The sequence below is a fragment of the Ictidomys tridecemlineatus genome, chromosome 2 (genome assembly GCF_052094955.1).
Source record: "Ictidomys tridecemlineatus isolate mIctTri1 chromosome 2, mIctTri1.hap1, whole genome shotgun sequence".
Taxonomy (NCBI): Eukaryota; Metazoa; Chordata; class Mammalia; order Rodentia; family Sciuridae; genus Ictidomys; species Ictidomys tridecemlineatus.
The window spans coordinates 9,025,247-9,050,890 of NC_135478.1; the positions used below are offsets into that span (position 1 = coordinate 9,025,247).

At 58.4% G+C, this 25,644-nt stretch overlaps 2 protein-coding genes and 1 long non-coding RNA gene across 10 annotated transcripts in view; 2 read left to right on the forward strand and 1 right to left on the reverse strand.

Annotated features, from left to right (window-relative positions):
• Dock6 (dedicator of cytokinesis 6) overlaps window positions 1–25,030 on the reverse strand; it is a 46,183-nt gene extending 21,153 nt beyond the window's left edge. For 3 of the 7 annotated variants that reach the window (XR_013432958.1, XM_078036285.1, XM_078036282.1), the window contains exons 1-23: window positions 24,792–25,030; window positions 17,148–17,235; window positions 16,495–16,670; window positions 16,197–16,265; window positions 15,829–15,958; window positions 14,861–15,073; window positions 13,339–13,424; window positions 11,880–11,946; window positions 11,631–11,780; window positions 10,604–10,684; window positions 10,358–10,511; window positions 10,098–10,225; window positions 9,879–9,972; window positions 9,361–9,523; window positions 6,283–6,400; window positions 6,139–6,209; window positions 5,777–5,915; window positions 5,596–5,697; window positions 4,886–4,972; window positions 4,426–4,657; window positions 3,990–4,151; window positions 2,699–2,862; window positions 2,049–2,153 (exon numbers count right to left, since the gene is read on the reverse strand). Coding sequence is in view for 6 of the 7 variants with exons in the window: in XM_078036285.1 (XP_077892411.1) it covers window positions 2,049–2,153; window positions 2,699–2,862; window positions 3,990–4,151; window positions 4,426–4,657; window positions 4,886–4,972; window positions 5,596–5,697; window positions 5,777–5,915; window positions 6,139–6,209; window positions 6,283–6,400; window positions 9,361–9,523; window positions 9,879–9,972; window positions 10,098–10,225; window positions 10,358–10,511; window positions 10,604–10,684; window positions 11,631–11,780; window positions 11,880–11,946; window positions 13,339–13,424; window positions 14,861–15,073; window positions 15,829–15,958; window positions 16,197–16,265; window positions 16,495–16,670; window positions 17,148–17,235; window positions 24,792–25,015 (3,003 nt within the window). In the remaining variant the exon portion in view is untranslated. Of the gene's footprint in view, window positions 1–2,048; window positions 2,154–2,698; window positions 2,863–3,989; window positions 4,152–4,425; window positions 4,658–4,885; window positions 4,973–5,595; window positions 5,698–5,776; window positions 5,916–6,138; window positions 6,210–6,282; window positions 6,401–9,360; window positions 9,524–9,878; window positions 9,973–10,097; window positions 10,226–10,357; window positions 10,512–10,603; window positions 10,685–11,630; window positions 11,781–11,879; window positions 11,947–13,338; window positions 13,425–14,860; window positions 15,074–15,828; window positions 15,975–16,196; window positions 16,266–16,494; window positions 16,671–17,147; window positions 17,236–24,395; window positions 24,537–24,791 lie in introns of those variants that run through there. The other 4 variants (XM_078036301.1, XM_078036288.1, XM_078036286.1 and 1 more) reach the window with 4 other exon arrangements.
• Angptl8 (angiopoietin like 8) lies at window positions 5,009–9,295 on the forward strand. 2 transcript variants are annotated; one of them, XM_078036338.1, is made up of 5 exons: window positions 5,009–5,184; window positions 6,794–7,952; window positions 8,133–8,294; window positions 8,781–8,890; window positions 9,020–9,295. In XM_078036338.1, exons 2-5 carry the CDS (start codon window positions 7,656–7,658, stop codon window positions 9,045–9,047), a joined length of 597 nt encoding a protein of 198 aa, XP_077892464.1. In that variant the 5' UTR covers window positions 5,009–5,184; window positions 6,794–7,655; the 3' UTR covers window positions 9,048–9,295. The 2 variants fall into 2 exon arrangements, with proteins under 2 accessions (XP_077892464.1, XP_077892470.1); XM_078036344.1 differs by having other exon boundaries at window positions 6,863–7,952.
• On the forward strand, window positions 24,582–25,430 carry LOC144373260 (uncharacterized). Its single transcript, XR_013432997.1, has 2 exons — window positions 24,582–24,868; window positions 25,139–25,430. It is a non-coding gene; the product is annotated as an uncharacterized LOC144373260 (long non-coding RNA).
• Window positions 25,431–25,644: the final 214 nt, after the last annotated feature.

The window sequence follows — 25,644 nt, forward strand, 5'->3', positions numbered from 1 at the left end:
TGACACAAAAGTTAGGATACAGTGATCACAAAAGTCCCCATCTGATGCCAGCACCATCCTCTGGGACTTCCCAGCCTCCAGATCTGGAGCCACATAAATTAGTCTCAGGTATTTTGTTATAGCAACAGAGAACGGGTTGAGACAGTGTGTGGGGGCCGTGGGGGGCTGGTGAGGGCAGAGGGGAGGAGGCACGGTCTGTGTGCACTGGCCAGGGAAGGGTCAAGGTGGTGTGGGCCGGCCAGGGTGGTGGAGGCGAGGATGGAGAAGGAGTAGCTGGAGTCAAGTCGATGAAGATAAAAGTGACGTAGTGAGGAGGTGACAAACCAGTGTGACCAGAACAGGCAAGAATGTGGAACCACCGACCAGGGGAGGTGGGTAGACTGGGTCCCAGCTCGGACCGAGGTTGGCCAGTGCGAGTGGCAGACAGCACAGAGGGGAGGAGATGAGCGGGGCTGTGAAGGGGTTTGGAGCCACAGGAGGTGACCACGAGAGTGGACAGGGCGCAGAGTGTGAGGGAGTGGTGAGGTGGGCTGCATGGATGGAAGAGGCGGGTGCGACCAGAGGAGAAAGCAGATGAGCACAGGAGGCGAGATGCTATCGAGAGCCCCAGGTTCCGGGCCTTCTCCAGCCTCGCGTGGGGCCTCAGCCCGGCCTCGGTGTCTCCTGCCCGTGGAACAGGAGGTGAGGCTGCTGGCTGGGGGAGCAGATCCCATGATGGAGACCTGCCCTGGCACTTGGGGGCCCCCAGCTCCATGGTCCAGCCACGTTCGGCCTCACCCACCACAAGGCCAGCCTCAGCACTCTTCCTCCCTGATCCTTCGGGGAACTGAGAATGTTGACGACAGCCCTGTGAAAAGTGCTGGGGCAGGGGCAGCTGGGTGGCAGAGCACACGCTCTCAGCAGGCACGAGGCTCTGGGCTCAATCTTCAGCATCCCCCAAAAAATGCTGAGGGGGGATAGGCAAGGCCCACGGACCCAGACTTTGAGATTGCCAGTGACCTGGGAGAGGACTGTGCGAAAGTCCCCTGCCTGTGCTGCTGACAGTTCCCCAGGTGTGGCACGGGAGGCAGGTGGCAGGCTCTGGGGCCAGGCAAGCAGGGCAGCCTCCTCTTGGTGTCCGGTGTCATCTGAGCTGGGTGCCATCTGCATGTGCCCTTCCCTCTGCCTGGAACCCGCACCCACCCGCCCTGGTTCATCTCACTCTGCAGGTCCAGCAAAAAAGGTCCCTTTCCTGTCCCCCACTCGTCCTCCAGGAGGAAAGCTGGTGCCCTGCTCCATCTCCGCTCACCTCCTCTCAGGCTGTTCCTCCCCAGAGGTACACACCTGCACGCCTGTCCCACGTGTGTCTATCTCCCTGACTAACTGGGGACTCGGGGTGGGGCAGGGTGCGGAGCATTCCTCACAGTAGAACCAGCTCTCTCTCGGCCCAACTAGTGCCCAGGCTTGGGACTGTGCTGCTGTGCCCTTTCCTGAGTGCCTCTGCCATATCTGAACACTCAGAGAGACGGCCCCATTGAAAATGGGGACCAGAGAGATTCAGCCCATTGCCTGGAGCACCAGCTGGGGACACGGCACAGCTGGGACTTGAACCAAAGCACCTCTCAGGCCAGGTGCATGGTAGAAGGGAGCCTTTGTCTGAAAGGGATGTGGGATTCCAGGGGTCCAGTGCTTCACCCTTGACACCATTCAGTTGCCTATGCCAAGGAGACAGCTGAGAGTCCCCTGGACAAAGGTGGATCAAGGGGAGGGAACAGGCCATGCAGGGCAGTGAGGTTATAAGTGGCTGGATTTGCATATAATTTACATGCTCTTTCATATCACCCCAGTGTTCTGTCTCTGCTGAGGCTGTGGCCTATGTGACAGCAAAAGGCAGGTTGAAACAACCCAGCAATTCTTGCAGCACAGACTCCACAGCCCCAGACAAAGGCAGGAGGGGCTGCCACCTCCTTCAGGCAGCCCCCCCTAGGTTAGTTGGTCACAGCCAGGAAGGTGGAAGGAGCTCATGCGGAGATGGAGTCACATGCGTTCAGGGCAGGTAAGAAGGGCACCTGTCTGGGGTCGGCCCCACAATAAGGGGGCGCCCGTCGCAGCACAGCCTTGGTGCCTCCTGGAGCATAAGCAGAATTCACCCAGGAGTGTGAGCGATCGACGCCCTGGAGATACACGGGGAGGTGGTAGCGTCCCGAGAGGAGGGCGAGGAGAGCAGCAGAAAACACCCAGTGTGGACGCGGCCCGGAACTAGATGTGTGCCCACACAAGTGTGTGCACCCGGGCATGCAAGTGCGTGGAATGCATGCACATATGCAGCCACGCACATGAGCACGGGCATACACATATATGCGCCGTCTGTGTACGAGCAAGGTACAGATGTGTATGCACTGTGTACGAGCGTGGGGTGCACGTGTATATGCACCTGTGTACATTTGTGCCCGGGGCACATGCATGTATGCGCCTGCCACGCTGGGTACACACGACTCTTTGGTCAACCTGACCAAGCCTCCACCACCCATCCTCAGGTGAAGGCTAGATCCAGCACAAAGTCTGACCTGCAGCCCCCCTCCATGACAGCCACATGCTGGCCACAGCCAGGACACGTGTCCTCTCCGAGTCGTGCTCTCTGTTTTCCATTCTCATCTGCTAATGAGATTCCTCCCCCACCTCCCCCGCCCACTCGGCGGCCATGGCCACTTCGCCCTACCTTGCTGGCCAGGATGCGGGAAACCTCATCATCCACGGAGCCAGGGGCCACAGCCAGGTCGGGGTTGCTGCTGCTCACGCTCTTAGAACGGGCCAGATAGAGGCTTGCAGGGCGGCCGGAACCACGGGCCAGTGTGGCAGCCTGCACAGTCACCGGAGGGGCCCCTGGGGATGGACGGAGTAGGGTCAGCCCCGGCCCACCTGCCTGATGAGTCTCAGCCCCTTCCCAACTCTGTGGCCCTCGATACAGCCATTTTCCTTCTCTGCGCTTCCAGGTTGTAAAATGGGCATGAAAAGAGCAACTGCTTCATAGCGATTCGCACAGATCGAAGAACACTGGAAATGGTGCCTGGCACATATGATTTAACTCTTCAACAGCAAGAATTTGCCAGACTCGGTGGTGCACACCTGTCATCCCAGGGGCTCGGGAGGCTGAGGCAGGAGGATCATAGAGTTCAAAGCCAGCCTCAGTAAAAGCGAGGCACTGAACAATTCAGTGAGACCCTGTCTCTAAATAAAGTACAACACAGGGCTGGGGATGTGGCTCAGTGGGCAAGTGCCCCTGCATTCAATCCCTGGCACCAAGAAAAAAAATAATAATAATTCTAATTTTCTTTATGGTTCAGGGAATTGAAGCCCGGGCCTCGTGCATGCTAGCCATGTGCTCCACCGCGGAGCTACACCCCCAGCCCAAGTCCAGTTTTTAGTGGACGTGCACTCTGTACCAAGCATTCTGCAGGGATCAGGTTACTCTTACCAGCATTGCCTCCAGGCTGGTACTGTTATTATCACTGTTTACTTTTTCTTTAATACTTATTTTTCAGTTGTAGATGGACACAATATCTTTGTTTTATTTATTTTTATGTGCTGCTGAGGATTGAGCCTAGGGCCCCACATGTGCAAGGTGAGTGCTCTACCATTGAGCCACAACCCCAGCCCTATTAGCACTGTTTCACAAATGGGAAAACAGGCTCAGAGACGTCAAATTCCTTGCCCAGGGTCACAGAGCTTGCAGGCAACAGAACAAGGATTTAAATGCAGGCACCCTTGCTTGAAGTCCCTGCCACAACCTAATGAAGATGCTTGCTGAATGGTCAAACCAGCTGCCAGTCCAGTGTACAGGGGTCACACTCCTGTGGCTGGGGCAAAAGTGGGTGAAATGTTCTCTCTTGCAAGTTGCCAGCTCAGTGCAGGCCTGTGTGGCCCTGGGGCCTTTGCACACACTCTTTTCTCTGAGCGAGTTGCTCTTCTCAGATTTTTCTTGTCTCCCAGGGTTTTCCACCATCACTCACCGCATGGAAGGCTGGGCTCAGCACCAGGAAGGCGAAAGGCGTAGTAGATGTAGGCAGCCAGCAGCGGGCAGTGACCACGGGCATCCTGGACTGCCTCCAGGCTCCGGTGGACAAGGCTGACTACATGGGCCATTGCTTCAAAGGCTCCACGGCCCAGGTTCACTGCCGGGCAGAGCAGAGGTCAAGGTCCAGGGCCCAAGGCCTCTTCCCTGCCTACTGACCTTCCAGAGGAAGAGGCATTAGGGTCGAAGGACTTAAGTGGCTATCAAGCGATTTCAGAGGACCTGCTCTGGGTGCCGGAGACTGGGGCCATTTTTCAGATAGGAAAACTGAGGCCAGAGGAAACTAGTTGACTACAGGAGGAACTCAGGATCAGGGCACTGAGGGGGTCGCTCTCTGGATGGGGAAACTGAGGCCCGAGGCCACCCTTGCTCACCCATCTGGCCACTGATGACGGGAGGCCGCACCACGAGGCGCACGAGCTTGTCCAGCACATGGTGGGAGAAGGCCACCAGGGGCTCGGGGCTGGCAAGGCGCAGCGCCGACAGGCTGGCCCGCAGCTCCTGCTCCACGGTGCCCTCGCTCAGCACCGCGTCCTTGAGTCGGAACGGAAAGGCCCCCTCCTCCAGCACGTGCACCAAAGTGAAGAATTTGTCCAGGTGTGGGTCCTGGGTGGGGGACACAAAGGGAGCTGGGCTGCCGGGTCCAGGAAAGCCCCGGGGACCAAGGCCAATTCCATCTGAGTCAGCAGCTTCCCTGAGAGCCCGGCCAGCTGATCAAAGTCACGTCCACGGCTCGAGGCCAGGCCTCGCTGGCCAGCGACAACTATTACCCAACTGCATAGCAAGCGGGAGGGCAGCAGGGCAGGACTCCCGGGTTCCCACCCCACCCCATACCTGGGGGTGGACAGAGGACGCGGCCATGAGCTCCACGCTGAACACACCCTTGTGGCCGTCCACCCAGCGCATGCCCGGCAGCGCCACCTGCGGGAGGGAGGTGCCTGGTGGGCACTGGAGGACCCTCCCCCATAGATCAGGCCACCAGGCCGCCCCAGCCATTGCGACACCATGGCCTGAGCGTGGCCTGGCCCAAGGGAGCAGGCGGGCACCCTGCCCCCAGCTCAGTCCCGGTGGACTCAGGGGGTCCACCAGGCAGAGAGGACACCATGCACACGAGAGGACAGATACGGGTGAAGGTGAATTGGAGGAAACGATGAGTCAGGAACGCTGTAGGGGGCCTGAGCCCAGGGTGTTGAGGGACAGCTGGACAGGAAGAGGGAGGGCCACGCACACTAACAGGGGTGGAGGGGCAGGGGCGGCCCTGGATGAACTTGTGGGGGGCAATAATCAGCGAAGTGAGGCTGCTATGGGTCAGTGAGCACAGACGTGAGGGCCAGTCAGGGGGGAGAGAGAGGGACACGCAATGGGAGGGAGGGGAGGACACCCCAGAGGACGAGGCTCCCGGGGGACTGGTGGACGTCAGGTGGGGTCTCGGGAACGCTGGCCCATGGGGTTCTGCGAGGACAGGAACGTTGACAGAAGGTGGCCAGGGCATCAGTGGGCGCTACAGGGGACAGTGTCAGGAGGCGGGCAGCCCAGGCACGTACGTCGGGTGTGAGCACGGAGTAGCTGGGTGGCGGCTGGTCCACGGACACAGGGAGGCAGAAGGGGCCAGTCCTCAGGCGGCCGTGCTGCAGCAGCGGGATCCACTGGGGAGAGAGCAGGGGTCAGGCCTGGGCGCAGCATCAGGCAGGGGACAGGCAGGGCTCCGAGGGCGGCTGGACTCACAGTGAAGCCCACGGGCGTCTCCAGGGCGGCGCCCGGCCGGGGCTGGCAGCTGACGTGGTAGAAGGTGAAGAGCAGGTGGTGGTTCTCGGTGACGCAGGCCGGAAGGCACAGCTTGAACTCCTCGTAGAACTCAGGGGACCTGGCAGGGCAGGCTGGGGGTCAGCTGGAGGGCTGGGGCCCCACGTCGGGTCCAGCATGGCGGGGTCCTCTCCTTGGCCTGGGCTGCCCCCAGAGGGCTCTGGGCGCCGCACCTCCTTTCTTCCTGGCTCCATGCCTAGGTGTGTCCCTGACCCCAGGAGTGTCCGCAGGTCCTCCCATGTTCCTTCTCCCTACCGTCCCTGCCCAGCCCCATCCCCACCTACTTGTTATGGTAGACCACGGGCGTGAAGGCCTCACGTGTGAATTCGCTGCAGCTGGACTTGCCAAAGATGACCTGGGGGAGTGGGGACATGAGGGACCCGCCGGGATGACCCACCCCTGCTGCTCCCCGGGGCACAGACACTGACCGGCAGGGCCTGGCTGGGGTCCTCGCCAGCCATGTACTGGACGCGCACGGCGAGGTTGCGCACGGAGCCCTGGCGGCTGCTGAAGTTGAGGCTGTGCGGGTACACGTAGAGCAGGTTCCTAGGGCGAGGGCAGGGCTCAGAGGGTCACAGTCACGGGGGGAAGGGGGTCCCGAGGCTGGGGCACTGAGCTGGGGCAGGCCGATCCAGCGCCAGGCGTGAGATACGAATGGCAGAGGCCGGGGAGAGATGGGCACCCTCAGGGCACAGGTGGGAGTCTACGGAGGCCGAGGAAGCCAGGTGGCCAGCGGTGCAGCCTGACCCCTGCCAGGCTGAGCCGCCCGGCCACAGAGGCCCGACTGACTGGGTTCTTCCCCCAGAAGAGACCTGTAGAGTTATGTGGCCTGTCCCTCAGGTGGGAAAACTGACCAGAGTTGGAAGGTGGGGCTGGGGTGAGGGTGCTGTCCCCCACCCTGCAACTCTGCATAAGTCCCAACCTACCCATGGGCCTCAGGTTCCCTATCTGCATAATGGGACATCAGGCCACTCAATCGAAAATTTACAACAGCACCAATGACGACAGGTAACTGCAACAACAATCACTGCACCAAACACTTATGTGGCACCTACTGGATGCCAGGGTTAATTCCATGCACTCAAAATGAAATGATTCACTCACTTCCTCTAAGCAGCCAGCAAGATGGGATACACAGCACCCCCATTTTACAGGTAAGGAAACTGAGGCACTTGCCCCCAGTCATCCAGGGAGTAAAATAGCATTCATGCTGGTCTGAGGCATAGTGGGCCCTGGAGTGAATCTATGTGTCCTTGGGAAGGATTCTGCCATATGTTCTAGCTCCCTGGCCACCAACCAGGTCCACAAGGACCCCTGTGTTGGGGTGAGAGTGTGGCCGGGGGCAGAGCGCTGGCTCAGCATGCACAGAGGCCTGGGTTCCCACCTAAGCTGCAAAGCAAAGACCCTGCATTGCAGGCTGGGAAGTGCCAGAGGAGAGCTGGTGCCATATGGCCACTAGAACAGCTCTAGGTGAACCCCGTGTCCACACAGTCACCGCTGTCCTGCTGCCCATCAGAGGGAAAGCGGAAGCTCAGTGTGGTGAGCCCCAGGGCCCCTCCAAGGATGCCTGGGCCAATCCCTCCTAGTGCCCCCAACCCACAACTGGCCCTGAGCCCCAGCCAGCGTGATCTCAGCGTGGCCCGGCCGGACACTCGCCTGATGCAACTATTACGCCCCTGCCAGGCCCTTGCACAACACGGGGCAGCTGGTGGCCAGTTAACGATTGACTGGGGGTTAATGGCAGTGTGGGGACATAAAAGGCGGCGGCAGCAGCACTTGCCCACACCCCTGTCCTTCAGCCATGCCTGCACTCACTCTGTGCCTCCTGTGGGCTCTGGCAGCAGTGGCCCAGCCTGCCCCAGTGGCCCCCATGGGTGGCCTGGAGCCGGCACAGCATGAGGAACTGACCCTGCTCTTCCACGGGGCCCTGCAGCTGGGCCAGGCCCTCAATGGCGTGTACAAGTCCACGGAGGCCCGACTGACCGAGGCCGGGCAGAGCCTGGGCCTCTATGGCCAAGCACTGGGGCTCTTGGGGCTACAAGTCAGCCAGGGCCGGGACGCAGCTCAGGAACTTCGCACAAGCTTGCTGGAGATACAGGTGGGTAGGGCAGCGGGGGTGTTGTGGGGTGGGTAGGAGTGTGTAGGGTGTCCAGTGGCCCCAGTTTTACCCGGAACTGAAGAGGGTCCCAAGATGCAAGACCCTCAGTAACGAAACCAAGCGAGTCCTGGGCAAACACCGAGCAGCCGGCATCCTAACACCCCACTATCTCCCGAACAGCTAGAGGAGGATGATCTGCAGCTGCAGGCAGAGGCCACAGCCCAGGTGCTATCGGAGGTGGCCCAGGCCCAGCGGGTACTACGGGACAGCGTGCAACGACTGGAAGCCCAGCTGCAGGGTGCCTGGCTAGGCCATGCCCGCCAAGAATTTGAGGCCTTAAAGGTAAGGGGCACTTGGCCCTGGGAGGATTGAGACTCTGACTTCTGGCCAGAACTCTCTTCTGAACCTTGAGTCCTAGATACTTCCCAGCTCTATGACTTCTGCTCTGTGACCCTGAGCAAAACCCACATACCTTTCCATGCCTCAGTTTCCCCATTTGCAAATAGAGCACAGTTGATATTTCAGAGCAATTCAATTCAAGGGCAGGATACATAGTAGGTACTCAATACATGCTTACTATTCAGGCATCTGGTAAGTCGTGAGTGCCCAATAAGTACCTAGAACTGTTCAATGCCCTTTAATAGACCACGTGATGCTCATAACTTCACAAAGAAAAGTCCCGTCTTAAACTCACATTACGGATGGGGAAACTGAGGCCAGAGAGCACCACTGACTTGCCCAGTCACATAGATGTAACAGGGAGGCCCGGGCAGGGTCAGGGGATGAGAAGGGAGGAGGCCCCCACTGAGGTTCTTCCCTACCACGCAGGCTCACGCTGACAAGCAGAGCTACTTCCTATGGGCTCTCACGGGCCATGTGCAGCGACAAAGGCAGGAGATGGCAGCTCAGCAACAGTGGCTGCGGCGGATCCAGGAGAGGTGAGCCTGGTGGGGGCCTGGCACGCAGGGCAGCTGGCTGGGGCCCGTGCAGGGAGCCAGAAAGGGCCCCTCACCTGGTGTCCAGTGGCCCCAGTTTGGCTGAGCCAAACTCCCCGTCTCCCTCCCCAGACTCCACACCGCGGCACTTCCAGCCTGAGCCTGCCTGGGCAGAACAGAGGACCAGTCGTGAAGCAAGGGACACTTCCGTGCTCCATGCGGCCCCCAAGCAGAGAGGAGCTGCCTGTCCAGCGGGGCCGGCCAGGGCACGCCGCTTCCAGCCACAGAGCAGAGACAGAAGCAGGCGGGGTGGATGGCGGAGGACATGGCCTCCCTGGGCGGGTGGAGGAAGGACGCGCATCCCTTTGTGCCCACAATCCTGCACTAAAGCAGAGCAGTGGCATGTCACCCTGGGTGTCTGTGTGTGTCTGAATGTCCCCCATGCCAGGGCCCGGCCACTCCAGGGATGGTACCTGTAGCAGGTGTGGGGAGAGTAGACCTCGCGGGCAGGGAACTCCAGGATCTCCTTGGTGGGCCGGCCCCGGGGGTCTGGGTAGGGCTTGACGTGAAGCAGCTCAGGGGAGAGGCAGAAATGGGGGTTCTCGGGGGCCGGGGAGATGTCGATCTTGAGCTGGGCTGGGGGGAGGAAGCAGTTTGCACCTGTCTGGGAGCCTCTGGCCAGGGGACCCCCCTAGGGCTACGCAGGTGAGGCTCTGCCTCCCCCGGCTGCCCGCTGGTGGCTCTGACCTTCAGGTGTGAAAAGCTCCAAGTCACCCTCAACCCTTCTCTCACCCTCAGAGATGACGTGTCCCCCCCCATGATCCCTACTCGACCCACATTTTTTTCTTTATCCGTGGCCTCCACTGAAAGTTCAGCCCCTGAGTTGGGGAATTTGTCAATTATGGTCAGAGTTGAGTCCCTGGCGCCTGACACGGCAGGTGCTTAGTGCGGGTTCGCTGAACCCTCCCTTATTGACAGGGGCGCCACGCACCGGTCACAGGCCGCAGGCGGCGCAGCAGGGACGATGGACGCCGCATGTCCGCCAGGAATTTAAAGAGGTCCTCATCGCTGAGCCGTTCCGCTTCCTGCAAGGGACAGGTCCCCATGAGCCAGGGATAAAGGGCTGAGTCCCCAGGATCCAAGCAACTACAAGGGTGGGGACAGTCCCCAAGCACCTCTCCTGGCAGTCCCCTGCCTCCCAGTCAGACACCTGCTTAAAAAAGTTGGTGACAGTCAGTGTGGCCGGGCGGAAGCCAGAGAAGCTGCAGGTATCATCCCCGCTACTCGCTCGGTCTTGGGGTCCCCGACGGCGGCGGTCAGTCCAGGCGGGTCGGCGCTCTAGGAGACAGTGACAGTGACAGTGACAGGAGATGAGGGACAAAGAGACGCGGAGACCCAGGTGCGGTGCCGCGCTCGGCCGGCAGAGGGCGCGCCCCCGCCCTCCGCTCCGCCCCGGCCCCGCCTCCTCACCGCCCTCCGAGTCCGAGTCGCGGTCGGGCTGCCCCGCGCTGCTCACGATGTTGGCCAAGTGCACCGCCGTCCAGGCGAAGGGCATGCGGTACCGGCCCAGGCGGGTGCAGAACTGCTCGGCTGCCAGGCGCAGCTTCTCCAGCTTCTCTTTGTTCTGAGGGAGACCCCCGCCCCCACCAGCTCAGTGTCCCAGACCTGCCAAGTGCGGCATCTGCCCTCCACCAGGTCCAACTTCCACGCTCGTACCTTGGCCGTGTCCACCTCCTTCATCACCATGTAGGGCTCGCAGCATTCACTGATGTCCCCTTGCTGGAGCACCTTCTCCAACTGTGGGGCAGGAAGGCCCCATGAAGAGCCCCCTCTTCATGGGGGGCTCCTGGACCCCCAAACTCTCCATCCCACTGCTGGCGATCAACCCAGGGACATGCTAGGAAATGGCCTAACCACTGACCTACACCCCCAGTTCACCCCGGGGCTTGTGCTCCAAGATCGCCCATGCCTCCTGCTGTCCCTGGTACTAAGTGCCAGCACTCTGCCTGCCCAGTGGCCACCTCCTCACCACCCCTCCGACCACCCCAAACTGTAAGTCGCAGCTCACACTTAGCTTCGGACATTTTCTTGGCATAACATGTATTAGCATAAACAGGCCGCGCTCTGAGTCACGAGGCCTGGACTCCTCCAGTCCTGACCGCTGGGGTTGTGGGACCCTGGGCAGGTCTTTAACCTGCTCTGCGCCTTAAGTTTCCCCATGTATAAAATGGGGGCATAGCAACTCTCATCTTGGGGGCTACTGTGAAGACTGCACCCCTGTGACACCAGGCCATGAGCAGGGTCTGCTTGTGGGCACGCGACCCATTTCATTACTGTACCTAACTGAAGGTTTGGGGAAGAAACTGACCCCACGTGGAAAGAAAATCCCAGATCAATGTGCTGACCACGACTTCCTGCCCCAATTAACTGAGCAAGTCTGGGCTTAAAAAACACTGTCATCATCATCCACAAACCTCCTAACATCTCACTTGCCTCCCCACTGGGACCCCCCACCCCAGACTGTTGCATGTGCCTGGGATGTCCTTTGTCCCCAGGCCTATCTGTCCATGGGTCTCAGCTCAGTTGCCACCTCTTCAGGAAGCCCTCCATGATTTTCCCCCATCCAGGTTGGGTGTCCCCTGGGCTCCTCTTTCTGGTAACATGTCTGCCTCATCCCCTGAGGGCAGGGACTGAACCTGTGGCCTTCACCGTTATTATCCCCTGGCCCTGCCCCACCAGGCACCTTGATGACCAGGAAAATGTCGGGTGAGGGATAGGTCACGGAGAAGATGGCGGAGCGGGCCAGGGTGGAGATGGCGGGGTGGGTGCCATGGGCACGAAGCAGCCCCTTCATGGGATCTGAGTTCAGGTCAAAGTAGAAGTTTTCTGAAATCTGGGGACACGAAAGGCAGCTTGGCCACCGTCTCCAGGAAGCCTGCAGCCCCTGAAGCCCAGAAGGAAGAGCGGGAGCAAGAGGACAAGGGGCTCCTACCTTCTTCTTCTCCCGCACGTCGTACAGGGCCAAGATCCCGAAGATGGGCTCAATTTCTATCTCGAACCTGTGGGTCAAGGGGACCAAGCTCCCTGACACCCACTCCGTTCAGGCCCAAGGAGAGTGTGATGGAGGGCACCTGACTCCCGGGGACTTTGTGGCTTGTAGGACTAGTGTGTCCCATTTTGCAAAATGGGAAACCGAGGCACTAGAGGTTTGTCCCCCCCCCAGCAGGTGGCATGCACACAGCCCCACCTGCAACCACGCCTGGCACCCAGGTCACAGGGAGGTGGCTCTTGGTCCTATTAACCCACTTGCAATGCCCTCTGTCCCCATCTTTGGAATGACTGCTGCCGCCTCTGCCACTGGGGTGGAGCCCAGTCCTGGCCACCAAAACCCTCTCCCTGCTACTCCACTTGGTAAAGAAGCATCTTGGAACCTGAGGCTCCTCACTGTCCTGAGAACAAAGCCCCACGGGGCCCATCCCTGCCCACCTCCTGCCTGTCTCCCTGCTCCAGAAGGTGAGGTGCCCACGCACTCCTTGCCCCACTCCTCACATCCTTCCCTCCCTCCCATTTGGCTATTCCTGCTCATTGCTGGGCCTTAGCTTAGGTGGTTCCTCCCCAGGGAGCAGGGCAGCCCCAGCTGGGCCTACAGAGCCCCTGGGTATGTCCCTCCGGACTCCATTGGTCCTTGTGTGGTTCTGTGTCCTGAACAGCATAGGCCCTCGGCGGGTGTTTGCAGAATGACTGCGTGAGCCCAGAGAGCCTGTTCCAGCCCTGGGATGGAGGTGGGAGGCCCACCCAGGCCTCGGGCCAGAATGGAACCTCCTTTTCCTGTCCCCATCCAGGCAGGAACTGGGGGCGGGGAAGGGCAGGGCCTGGCGGGGGCCCAAGTCCACATCCTGTTCAGCTCTGTTCCCACGCACTCGTCTGCTGCACTTCTGGCTGCTCCCTGGGGTCCCACGTGGAGGGGGCCTTGTGCGGCTGGGAGCCAGGCCCAGGATCCTTAGCACCCCGGTCACCCTGGCTCCCAGCAGCAGGGCAGGCAAGTGCCAGACTTGGGCCCCATGAGTCGTGTGATCTTGGGCACAATTTTGTGAGCGTGGGCCTCAGTCTCCCTATCTGCACCCACTTCACAAGGTTGGGGTGAAGCAGATATAGGTGAAGGGCCGAGAGGAGAGCCTGGCACCTCAGGGATGGCAGCTCAATGCCCCGCTGCCCAGGGCCAGGCTGGGGACCCAGGGCCTTGCACATGCGGGGCGAGTGTTTGACGGACCCAGAGGCCCGGCCCAGGAGCAGCAGTTCCAAATGACAAAGGGAATCTTATCTTCCCCGTGAAAGCTCCTGGTGGCCTCGCAGGCAGGCCGCAGGTGCCTGAAGTGATGTTGCCACCCGTGTGGCGGCTGACTGTACACTAAAACCGCGGGGCCGAGGGGAGGGCAGGTCAGCATACTCACTTGAGCGACAGACACTTGACCAGGATCCTCTGTCCAAAGTGCTCTCGGGGTGGCTCCGGGTGGCTACAGCGTTCTACAGCCTCATCCTGCCAAGAGCCAGGTGAGACCCTGGGATAAGTCCTCCAGGAAGGCCCTGGAATGCCTGGCGCGGGGCCAGCGCCACCCTCAGCCTCACCAGACTTCCCTCGGTGCCTTGCTTCTGAGCCCCCGCACGTGCTGTTCCCTACCTGGAATGCCCTTCCCTCCTCCTCCTCATCTGGTAAGGTCTGCGGGCTGCTCAGGGCCAGGCTAGCTGGCACTTCCCCAGGAAGCCTTCCCTGAAGCCCGGCCCTAGACAGGCACCTCTTCCAGGTGCTCCCAATGCCCTGCCGCTGCAGGCCCTGGCTGGGGCAGTGTGAGGGACAACGACGGGTACTGCAGCCTGGCACCACCTGTTCACCCTGTGATTTCCCAGTGAAGGGTCTTTCTTCCACTGGACTGAACTCTGAGGACAGGGACTGGGTTTACCCTATTCACGGTAATATCCCTACCATAGAGCAGACACCCAGACACGTAGGTCCAATAAATAGAGATACAACAGGTACAACTAAACACTGGATTAACACAGGCATGTACAGAAGACATTTAATAAGTGCTGATTGAAATATATATATTTATAAAATTGCAGATAGTCCCTGATTTATAAGTTTGATTTATAATTTTTTTAACAGTACTGGGAATTGAAACCTGGGGTGCTCTACGCTCTACCCCTGAGCCCCATCCTCAGCTCCTTTCATTTTTTATTTTGAGACAGGGTCTTGCTAAGCTGCTGAGGCTGGCCTTGAACTTGTGATCCTCCTGCCTCAGCCTCCTGAGTCAATGGGATTAGAGGCATGTGCCACCAATTCATAATTTTTGACTTGATGTGCAAAAGCACACCTGTATAATCATTCTGCTTTTCACTTTTGATATGAGCTCAATACCTTCCATGAGCTGTTCAGCACTTTATTAGAAAATCGGCTCCGTGTCAGATGATTTTGCCCATCGTAGGGTGATACAAGTATCCTGAGCACATGGAAAGTAGGCGAGGCTAAACAAGGGCATTTGGCAGGAAGGTTATTAAATACATTTTCTTTTTAACTTATAACAGGTTTATTGGGCTGTAACCCAATAAACCTGTTATAAGTTAAACATATAAGATGAGCATCTATATACTTTAGGAATCTGATAAATACAGGAGTATACAGTAGGCACTCAATAGCTAAATAAAAATACAGGTATATGCAGTAGATGCCAAACAAATGTTGGTTGGATAAATATAGGCATGCATGGTAGGTGCTCAATACTTATGGGTTGATTATATAAAGAAGTATACAGTAGGCATACAATAAATATTGGTTGCATAAATGCATACTGGATAAATGCAGGATGTCTAGCAGGTGTGCAGTAAATGCTATTGACTCAGGATATGCATACAGTGGGCACCCAGTAAGTGTTGGCTGGGTAGTACACAGGGATGCAAGGCGGCTGGAGGAGCACCCACCTCGTCAGGTGCCGGGTAGAGGGTGAGCAGGGCGCGGGGCCGGTTCTGCCGCCGCTGGGCCTCGTTGCGCCGGTCCACGTCCTCGGGGGCGGCCCGCTCCAGCAGGGAGGGCAGCAGGGAGTCGGCCGCCAGGTTCCTCAGGTCGAAGATGCCAGAGGCACCGCTGCTTCGAGGGGTGTCCTCCGGGGAGCCAGAGCAGCGCCGGGAGTCATCCTGCCAGAGAACGCACAAGCACTGAGCGCCAGCTGGATGCACTGCTCTGTGTCTAGTCTATACCCAGGGAAGCTGGGGAACGGCAGCCACGACAGGGTCACCTGGGGCTTTGGACCCGTCCCTTTTACCGCGGTGGGAAGGCCGCTCCTCCCACACTCGGGCTTCAGAGAACCCGGCCCATCAGGACACACCCACCAGCCCCGGGATTGGCTCCAAAGTAAGGCCGAGCCGGGGCTGGACCAATGAGAGCCTTTCCCGGGACTCTGCTCACTGCTGCCAGGCGAGCAGACAAGCCCTTCCAACCGGGGTTGTCACCTGCCCTGGGCCCTGCTCACACTCCACCTGACCACTCAGGTTCCAGCTCAGCTCTGTGACAGTGAGTCTCTGACCATCACTAAAGGCCTGTTCCCCCTTCTACAAATAACAACAACGGACACAGAGCCACTGATGCCTGCAGTAGCCACCCGTCGTGTGCCAACAGCGTACTGGTATCAAGTAGGTGCTCAGGATCCTCTAGTAACTTTATCGTGCCTGAGTCTCTCTACCTGCAAAATGGGGTGCAACAATTTCCCTGATCCATTAGATGAAAGAGAACAAGTGACTTTAAGTATACACTAAGCACTCAATGAAAATCATAATTACCACCCACAATGGGGCAGGTACTCGTGGGCCCGTCTGGGGTTCAGCATTGACAGGGTCATCTCCTGAGACTACACAAATGCCCCTGCAGTGACCCGGGCCCAGGGTGCCCTCACCGAGTCCTCCAGGCCCGATCTCTCGTCCCCAGAGGTGTCCTGCTCGAAGACCTGGCGGCTGAGGCCCTTCTGCCGCTCTCGCTGCATCTCGGTGGTGATGGGGCTGTACGCGGCACTCAGGTGCTGGTACCTAGCAGGAGGTGGGGCTGGGCAGGTGGCAGGGCTCAGGGCTCCTAGGACACTGAGATGCTTGGCGAGGGCCACGTGGGGCCTGCAAGGCCAGGGTCCTCCTGGGGCTCTACCTTAGGAGTCCAGTTGCCCTTGCGAGACAGTGGGCAGATAAACAGGAGCACCGGCCACAGACCATGGCTCAGACCCAGACTCTTGATCCTCCACCCACTACTGAACTGCCCCCAAGCTGGACCAACCTTCTGCACACGATGACCCAGTCCTCCGTGTACATCTCCACAGCAGCCCTGGCCTGGGCATCCAGTTTTCTACAGCAAAAGAAAATCAGGGTCAACAGAGCCAGGCCAGTGCAGGCCCTTCCCGTGGCCTGGGAGGCTAGGACTGTGTTTCTGCCCATTTCAGAGGTGAGGAGACGGAGGCCCAGAGAGGGAGGATGAGTGGTCCAAGGGCACCCAGCAGAGCCAGGAGTTGGACTTGGGGCTGCTGGAACCTGCAGCCTGCAGGAGAGGGGTGTGGAGTGGGGGGGGGAGGACACACCCATCCTCTGGGATCCCCGGCTCCGTGGTCCGGCATTCCCGGGGCTGCCGCTGCAGCTCCAGGTCATCACATGGGAATTCCACCAGCTCCCTGAGGGGCCCGGGCTCGGCGTCTGGCGGCCGGCTTAGGAGCACATCCTCGAAGTCCAGGGGTTCAACAACCTCCGTCAGGGGGACCTGGGTCAGGGCAAAGCGGCCATGACCTGGGTCAGGGCCAAGCAGCCGCCTCCCCCGGGGCTGGATGTGGAGGTGGGCGCCTCGGGCCTAGGACTGGACTAGGAGGGTGGTGGGAGCCATGGAGGGCGATGGAGCTACAGAGGGTCCAGAACACAATGACCTCAGACTTTCCATCCAGCACGGCGGCCCCACCCTTCCCTTCGGGGCTCCAGGAAGGAAATCACAAGCTGGTGTCTGAGGAGGGAGGGATCCGTGGTGGCAGGAATGGAAGACAGTTCCTCAGGCCCACAGGCAGGAGGCCACCCCTTCCCACTGCAGCAGCAGGAAGCCGTGTGGGTGGTCCAGGGGGCAAGCAGACCTCCCAGGGACCACCCGCGGGCTCCCAGCTCCGCCAGCCTTCCCTGGGCTGCCACCGTCGGAGCCTCAGGGACAGGGCTGGCAGCCCAGCCACTGGAGGGCAGGGCTGCCCCTACTTACCCCCAGGGAGCTGCCACTGCGCCGGCTGGAGTGTGGGGAGCCGCTGCGCTCCCGGGACACCTGCTTCCGCACCTCAGAGGCCACGGTCCTGGGGGGACAGGAGGGGAGGCTCTGGGGAACAGGGAAACCCAGGCTTCGGGCCAGCCTCATCCTAAATGGGGAGAACCCAGACCAGGGAAGCTGCGCCCAGGCGCGGGCGCCGCACTCGGGCTGCAAGCCCGGGGCAGTCGGCACCCTGCACCCCCTCACCACCCACAGTCCCACCAGGACACGTCAACCAGCCTGAAGGACCCCCTGGTCCTGCCTCTGCTCCCTCTGCCCTCCCTGGGTTCCCCAAAGGCCCAGCCCAGCCCCCTGTGCCCCATCTAGGGCCGGCACCTCGTTCCACCCGAGCAACAGGCCTCTCCAATCACTCCTGCCCAGGCCCAGCCAGTCCCCCCCACAGCTGCTCTGAGCTCACAGGGCCACGAGCACCAGGCCTGGCTCTCGGGGGGCTGAGATGGGATGCCACCGTGGGGGCCAGCATGACCCCAGGCCAGGGAAGGGAAAGGAGGCAGTTTCCCAGTCAGGGGAATGCAGCCCGGGGCCCTCTCCCATGAGCCACATCCCAGGACTTTTCACTTATTATCTTGAGACAGGGTCTCGCTAAACATAGTGTTTTGAGGCTGGCCTTGAACTTGCGATCCTCCCGCCTCAGCCTCCTGAGTCGCTGGGATGACAGTTTGTGCCGTGGCACCCGCCTGGCAGAGAGAGAACCTTCACACACACCCAGCCTCCAGGTCGGCACGGGGCCTGGCCGTATCTGAGCTGTCTCTGAACTCGAGTGAATGGTGAGACTCACAGGGAAGAAGCCAGTGCAGGAATTGGGGCAGATCCGGTGGGACATGGATCACCCAGGCCCTCCATGCCTTCAGCTGAGCTTGGAAGGACAGGAGAGGGACAGAGAGCCCTGTGGTTACCTGGGGGGACACAGTGTAGGGCAAGGGAACCGCAGGTACAGAGGCCCTTGGCTGCACTGTGCACTCTGAGCATGGCCACCCTGCTCCCAGGGCTCAGCCAAGGCAGGAGCCCGGGCTGCGCGCTTCTCACAGATGCTCCAGCTTCAGGGCCCCCCATACTAGGTGCTCAATAAAGTCTTCCCGATGGAATGAGCCAGACCCTCACACTTGCCAAAATCTGCTGATTTGGGAAAAACAATAGATCCCTTTAACTACGTGACTTCGGGCAGGTGGTCCCCTCCCCTGGGACCTGTCTTTCTCACTTACTTTTGTGCACGGGGACCTGTGTGGCTCCTGATGGGACTCAGTCCTCACACCTGTGCTCCTCTATCCCTGAGCCACCCCCAGCCTCTGTCCCTCTTAAAACCAAGAGGCCAAAACAAGAGTGTTGGGATTCCATTCCTCTCGCTTCCCACTTGTTGTGATCCTTGGAAATTCCCATAATGAAACACTGTGCCCTTCGTGGGTGTGGCCGCAGACACAACTAATCCCAGCAACTCAGGAGGGTGGCCTCTGAACTCAAACCCGTGTGGATGGAGCAGGACCTGGCCAGGACCTGGCGGGGGGTGCCCCGGCCACACAGCCCAGCCTCAATCTTGGGTCTCCGTGTCCTGTCCACTGTTGCTGTCAGCAGCCCCAGAACTTGGCTTCTGCCAGCTGCAGGGGGAAAGAGCTTCTCAGAAATGCAAAGTGTTAAAAGCCAGGGCGTGTGCGGCTTGGCCAGCATGTGGGAGGCCGGGTGCCCTCCACGGTACAGCAAAAAAAAAAAGAGCTCTGTGCTCCCCGTGGGGCAGCCTCCTCTGAACCCCGGGCACGCAGGGCCTGGGGGTGATTTATTAAAGACGCCGGCCAGGGCACAAGGCTGTGCTCAAGTCCCAGCTGTTCTGCAGCTGTTACCCCAGAGGGGACGGAGGAGGGACGGACCACCTCCAGCCTCCCTTCCCACTGGCCCTGGGTCTCCGGCCCAGGGGTCAGCGGGCTCTGCTGCTGCACTCCGCGTGTGGCGCTGGTCAAGCACGCACGAGCGCTGAGATCTGGATCTGGGGTGAGTGTGTGCCCCAGGGCTCCCGTGTCGAAATTTAATCCCCACTGTGAGGCGCCGAGAGGGCAGAAAGACTGTTCGGCATGGTGGGCACACCTCCGATCCCAGTGACTTGGGAGGCTGGGGCAGGAGGATCACAAGTACAAGGCCAGCCTCAACAATGTGGCAAGACCCTGTCTCTAAATAAACAAGAAAAAGGGCTGGGGATGGAGCTCAATGTTACCACTCCGGGTGTTACAATCTCTGGGTTCAATCCCCATTACTAAATACATAAATACATACAAAATTAATCCAACTGTGGTGTTTAGAGGTGGTGCCTTTGGGTGGTGATTAGAATTAGGTGAGGTCAACATGTCAAAGTTGGTGTGAGTTAAATAAACCTCTTTTCTTGATAAAGGTACTTGACCTCAGATACTTTGTTAAGGTACAGGAAACAGACTACTACAATAAGTAACTTCTCCTCCTGGCCTCTGGGTTCAGGACAGTGCCTACCTTATTAAGCTGTTCTTAATAAGGCACATAGTAAGCGCTCAATTAAGGCTTGCTGTCACTATGTGGTGCTCAAACACAATCCTAGGAAAATGAGTTTTCTGGCTGTTTTTCCCCCAACCCAGTATTAGGGGTTGAATCCAGAGCCTCGGGCATGCTAGGCACTTGCTCTACCACTGAGCACAGCCTCAGCTCTTGTTTATTCTTTCATTTTGAGACAGTCTTGCTAAGTTGCCCAGGGTGGCCTCAAACCTGTGATACTCCTGCCTCAGCCTCCCCGTCACTGGGATTACGATGTGCACCGCCCAGCCTGTTCCTTGGCTCTGTTTCTACGTCAAAGTCAAGTGAGACTCAGAAGGGGCTTGTGACCTACCCAAGGCCACACAGCCAAACTTGGAAGTGTCCAGAATAGCACTCTGCGGGGGTCAGAGGTCAAAGTCTGGGCTTTTCAGCTCTGGAAGTTCTGTTGCTCCACAACCCAGGGAGCAGGGCCAGGGACGGGGACTCCAGCACCCAGCTTCTGTCTCCGTGCCCTCCCTCCGCACCCTCCAAGACCCAACAGCATCTAAATGAGCTTGGGTCTGTCCCTCAGGACCGCACGTCCCCTTCATGCCACGTGGGGTTCTTGGAGGCAGACGGCATGTGCTGCGGCCACACCACACCCTCTAAGGACAGCTGACCCCGCCCAGGGTCCACACCTAAGAAACGTCCCTAATTCCTCCTTTTCTCACCCCCACATCCAACTTGGCTCAGATGCCCCCAACAAGGCAGATTTAAAAGTCGGAAGCAAAATATTAAGCCGAATTTAGTGGGTTTCCAGGAGACAACCTGGGGAAAGTGAAATGGGAGAAAGGGTAACAACTATGGACCGCATCCCCAGGGAGGCCAGATCAACCAAGGTCTACCCTCAGAGGGAAGGAGCATACTAAAGCCCAAAACAAGAACAACAGAAGCCTCAGGCACTGTGTGTTTCCACCAGTGCAAAAAGCAAGGGAAGAAAACAAAATCATATAAACCCGCCATCGACAGGAAATTCTGAAGACAACAGGAGCATCAGTGAGGAGATGAACAGAACTCTCATCCACTCTGATGCTGAGTACGGCGACACATCTGGAATGATCATCTGGAAAGATCCAAATGCGCCATTCCCGGATCCGTGCAGTAGCACACACCTGGGACCCATCTACTTAGAAGGCTGAGGTTGAGGATGGCAAGTTTGAGGTCACCCTGGGCAACTCAGCCAGACCCTGTTTCAAAATAAAATGAAAAGGGCTGAGGATGTAGCTCGGTGGTAAAGTTCCCCTCCATTCAATCCCCAGTACTGTAAAACTTAAAAGTAAAAAAAAAAAAAAAAAAGATATCCGAATCCAGCAATTCCATTCCAAGGCGGAAATACTCAAGAGGAAACACATGGCCAGGAATGTTCACAGCAGTCCTGATCACAAGAGTCCCAAAGGGAAACAACCCACATGTTCACTGATCAGACAGAGGGAGAACACAAACAGCAAATAGTACAGACGGGAATAGTATACAGCAATGAAAAAGAACAGCAATGAGCCTTCTAAAATGAGCACAATGCATGAAAACTGTGCCCAGATTCAACAACCCAGTGTTTGTTCACATGACGTTCTCAAAAGGCAAAACTAAGCCACGGCCGACAGGGTGCCAACTGGGATGGAGGAACCATAATGCCAGTCGCAGGAGCCAGAGGCATAAAGGTTGCTGTGGGGCTGTTGGGCACATGTCAGGAGGGGCTGCTAGAGTTGGAGAGCCCCCCATCTTTGACCCACGGAGCCTTTCTCCTGATGTTTGCTTTATAATTACTTTTAAAACTTTGCCCTTTTCTGTATGGATGTCAAATGTTGCTATTTTTAAAAAAGCCAAATGATAATGGTAATGATACAGTCAAGTGCTGAATATTGACATATGAATGACAGATTGCATGTACGAGGGTGGTCCCATAAGATTACCACAGGGATGAGTTGCTTAGCGCCTCACTATTGCTGAGGCTAGCTTTGAACCCGAGATCCGCCTGCCTCAGCTTCCCGAGCCACTGGGATTACAGGTGTGCACCACGGCGCCCAGCCTGAGTTTGTACTATGCCTTCTCTGTGTTCAGATACGCAAACACCCTGGTCTACACTACTCACGACAGTTAATGTGACACAGGTTTGGAGCTTCCAGCAGTAGGTGATGCTAGGCAGCCCAGGTGGGCAGCAGGCTGCCCCACTTAGACCTGTGTAAAAGTCCTCTGTGATGTGGGCAGGATGGAACTGCCTGCCCATGAACTTTTCAGTAGTGTGTGATACAAGCCTTTTTAATTTTTTTTCCTTCTTCCCTTCTTTTCTTTTTCTCCCTGTCGTACTGGGGATTGAACCCAGGGTCTTACATATGCAAGGCAAGGACTCTACAAGCAAGTTACATCCCCAGCCCCCTATTTTAAAAATTTTTATTTTGAGTCAAGAGTCTTGCTAAATTGTCCAAGCTGGCCTCAAATTTGCAATCCTCCTGTGTCAGCCTCCCAGTAGCTGGGATTACAGGCGTGTGCCACTGAATCATTATTTCTTTAAACAAAGAAATGTAAACTGTACATATAGGACAACACAATCCCAGAAAGAATATGCTACAGTCAGAGACTCCGGTGAAGAGTTCAGCAAGCATGCTCTAGGACATACCGAGACAGGAAGGGGTGTGGCTTCCAAGATTCTCCTGGGCTTCAGGGCCACAAAGTCCAGACCTTTCACTTTGAGCTTCGGTTTCAACAGTCACATCTGAGCTCACAAGCTACAGTGACAATTTAACAGTCGATATCCCAGAAGGAGACCAAGTGTATAACAAGCATTAATGGTTATCTGCATTGTACACTGTATTTGACTTACAGCATCTGTTCATGCACACCTATAATCCCAGCTAATAGGGAGGCGGAGGCAGAAGGATCGCAAGTTCGAGGCCAACCTGGGCAACTTAGCAAGACCCTGTCTCAAAATAAAATTTTTAAAAGGGGTTGGGGGTAGCTCAGTGGTACAGCACTTGTCTGGCAGGCAGAAGGCCCTGAGTTCAATCCACAGGATGCGGGGAGAAAAAGGGAAAAGAAAGAAGCTGCTCATTGGGAAAGTGGACAACTACCTAATATTTGGGTTAATCTGGTATTTTCGAACAACTGAATGAATGGATGAACGCAGGTCCAGGTCCAGCAGAGACACCTGGGTGCCCACTAGCCTGCTCTAGAAGCTGTGGGCCACTGGCTCACAGTTCAGGAAGGCCTCGGGACCTTTCTCTGTTCTTACCCTGGGTTCTCCAGCATCATTCCCAGGACGGGAACCAAGACCCCTCTTTCTCACTCAACTGAAGCTAGGACTCAAGGACATAGGGATTGAGACGTAAAGAGACCAGTCAATAAATATCATCTCCAGGCTTGGAGAAACCAAGAGTCCAAACAGAAACAATTCAGAAACAAATAATGGCAGATCATAAAAATTGCCCAACCATAATGCCCCAGATGCCAGGTTACATCCCTCCTCTGTCCAAAACCCTGCCTGGCTTCCATACACTGGAGGTAAAGTCAAAGTCCTCTCCACAGAAAGGTTCTGAAAGATCTACTGCTACTGTTCCCCTTGGCCTGCGCCTTTGCACTTGCCACTTCTCTTGTCCTACACCTGGGCCTGGACCTGCCCTGGCCTCCGGGTCTTTGTTGAAATGCACCTGCTGATCCACACCGTCTCAGCACACCTCAGGGAACTAAACAGCCTCCACCCTCCCCATCCCCTTCCCTGTCAAGTAGGTCCTCCGTGAAACAGGGGCACTCCCACAGCCACCTCATCATGCTTTTCATCTGTCACCCCACTGTATCTACCCCCAAGAGCAGGGTCTTATGGTTCCATCAGGGCCACTGGGTTCCCGCTCTTTGACCTGAGAGGGTCAGGGCAGTCCCCCATGGAGAGGATACTTGAGCAGATTCTGAACCCACTCCAGCAGCAAAGATCCCAGTTGTCAGCCCCAGAGAATCTGACATCCCCCACTCAGGCTGAATCTCTCACAATCCCCGGTGGACACGGAAATGGATCCCCCAGCGCCTGGCGCCTGTCCCCTCCCCCGTCTGCCCACCAGCTGGTTCTGTCCCCAGCCCCCACTCTGTCCATTCAATCGCCCATCATCCATCCCCAGCGCGTCCAGCCCGTGCTGGGAGAGCCTGAAGCAGCGGGGGGGGGGGGGGCTGTCCACAGCTGTCCCCTGCTCCCCTGCTCCTCCCCAGACAGCTGGGCACTGGACCCTGGGGCGGGAGAAGGGCTTGGGAAACTTCCCAAGGGGTTCCAAAAGCCGCCAGGGCACCATCCCTGTTCCGTGCCGCAAGCCAATCACCCAGCATAGGACAAAAAATCCCTCCAACCCAACCCAGCGGGCGCGAGGAGGACGAGGGACCAGCAGAACCAGAGCCCGAGCCAGAGCGCAGGATGGGCGCCGCCGCCTCCAGGGAGCCCCCCGGACACGCCCCCGAGCGTCCTCCGGCTCCGGGGAGCGATACCTCCGCCGCCGCCGCCGCCGCGCTGCCCGCCGAGGCACCACGCCCAGCCGCGTTCCGCGCCTCCGGGGGTCCCCAGCCGGCAGGAGGAAGCACTCGGGGGTCCCCGGCGAGCGGAAGGGGCTGAGCGCGGCGCGCCGGCGGGGAGGGGCGGGTCGCCGGGGCGGGGCCAGCAGGGCCACCGGGTCCCCGCCGCGCTACCTGTTGATCTTGTGCGCGAAGGCGCGGCGCTCGGCGGCCGCCATGGCGCCCGGTCCTCCGCCGCCGCGCGCTCGGCCCCGCGCTCCGCGGCAGCCGCAGGTTCTGGGCGGCCGGGCGGGGCGGGGCGGGCGCAGGAACGGGGCGGGGCCAGGTCTGGGGGCGTGGTCAGGGAGGGGCGGGCCGGGGCCGGGGTCCTTCCGGGTGGCCTCGCCTTGCGCGCAGCCCCTGCCGGCCGGGGGCGCCTCGGGGGAAACCGAGGCTCGGAGTGCGGCCGGGAAGTGAGGCTCGAGGGCGGAGGCCTGGCGTGTCCCGACGCCCGTCCCGGGACGTCCTCTCCGCGCTCCGACTCCCGCCCGAAACAATATGAAGTTCACTTGAATAACTGCCCTGCTGTACCCGCCGACAGCGTTGCGCGCGGTGTGCGGCGCACGCACGTGGGACCACTGGCTTCCCGCCTCGTACGGACGCGTCAAGTGAGGCTCGGGTGTTCGACGCTGGCTCAGAAGGACGCACAGCCGTGTCCAGGGACGTCCTGGGGTGTGCCCCGCCCGCAGGCGGGACTTGGGGTGAAGAGGTGGAGGGGTCTTGCTGGGCTCTGGGGTGCCCGGAGACGGAGACATGATTCCAGGATCTGGCAGTGAGATCTGAGGATTCAGTCCGGAAGCCTCGGTTCACCGGAAGGAAGCTGTGGGGATATCTTGGTTAATTTGTGGTCCCACAACTCTCCCCTTTGGCCCTTCTAGGAGTTTAGAAGAGTCTCCAGCCCTCGCTCATGGGTGGATGTGCCAGCCCTTTCCCACTCCGTGCCTTTGCATGGGCAGGTCATCCAGTCCTCCTGAACAGCCCTTCCAGCCGTGGTTGCAGAACGTCCCATGGAGGAGTGTGTGTCACGTAGCTTATCTATAACATTACAAACACACACACACACACACATGCACACATAAAAAAACTTGTATGTACTTTTGTGCGTTGGTGGGTGGTGCTAGAGATTGAACCCAGGGTCTCCCACATGCTATTAAAGTGCTCTATCACTGAGCTACACCCTTGCCCTCCTAGGGAGAATTTAAAATTGAATAATAATAGGAAATGTTCTGGCTCAGGCCTTGGCAGGTATTACTCTCTTTCCCATGTATGGGTGCTGGCATTATCTCCCACCCACAGGTGAGGAAATGAGACCCAGAAAGACACAGGGACTTGCTCCAATTGCCCAGTGAATCAGTATCACCGTCTGAGGAGCCAGTTCCTCAGG

What these genes read in the sequence shown, in the direction of transcription:
- Angptl8 (XM_078036338.1), top strand. Translation starts at nt 7,656, where the DNA reads ATGCCTGCACTCACTCTGTGCCTCCTGTGGGCTCTGGCAGCAGTGGCC. An exon ending in AAGAATTTGAGGCCTTAAAG is followed by an intron (nt 8,295 to 8,780) that starts GTAAGGGGCACT and finishes CCTACCACGCAG; the next exon opens with GCTCACGCTGACAAGCAGAG. An exon ending in CTGCGGCGGATCCAGGAGAG is followed by an intron (nt 8,891 to 9,019) that starts GTGAGCCTGGTG and finishes CTCCCTCCCCAG; the next exon opens with ACTCCACACCGCGGCACTTC.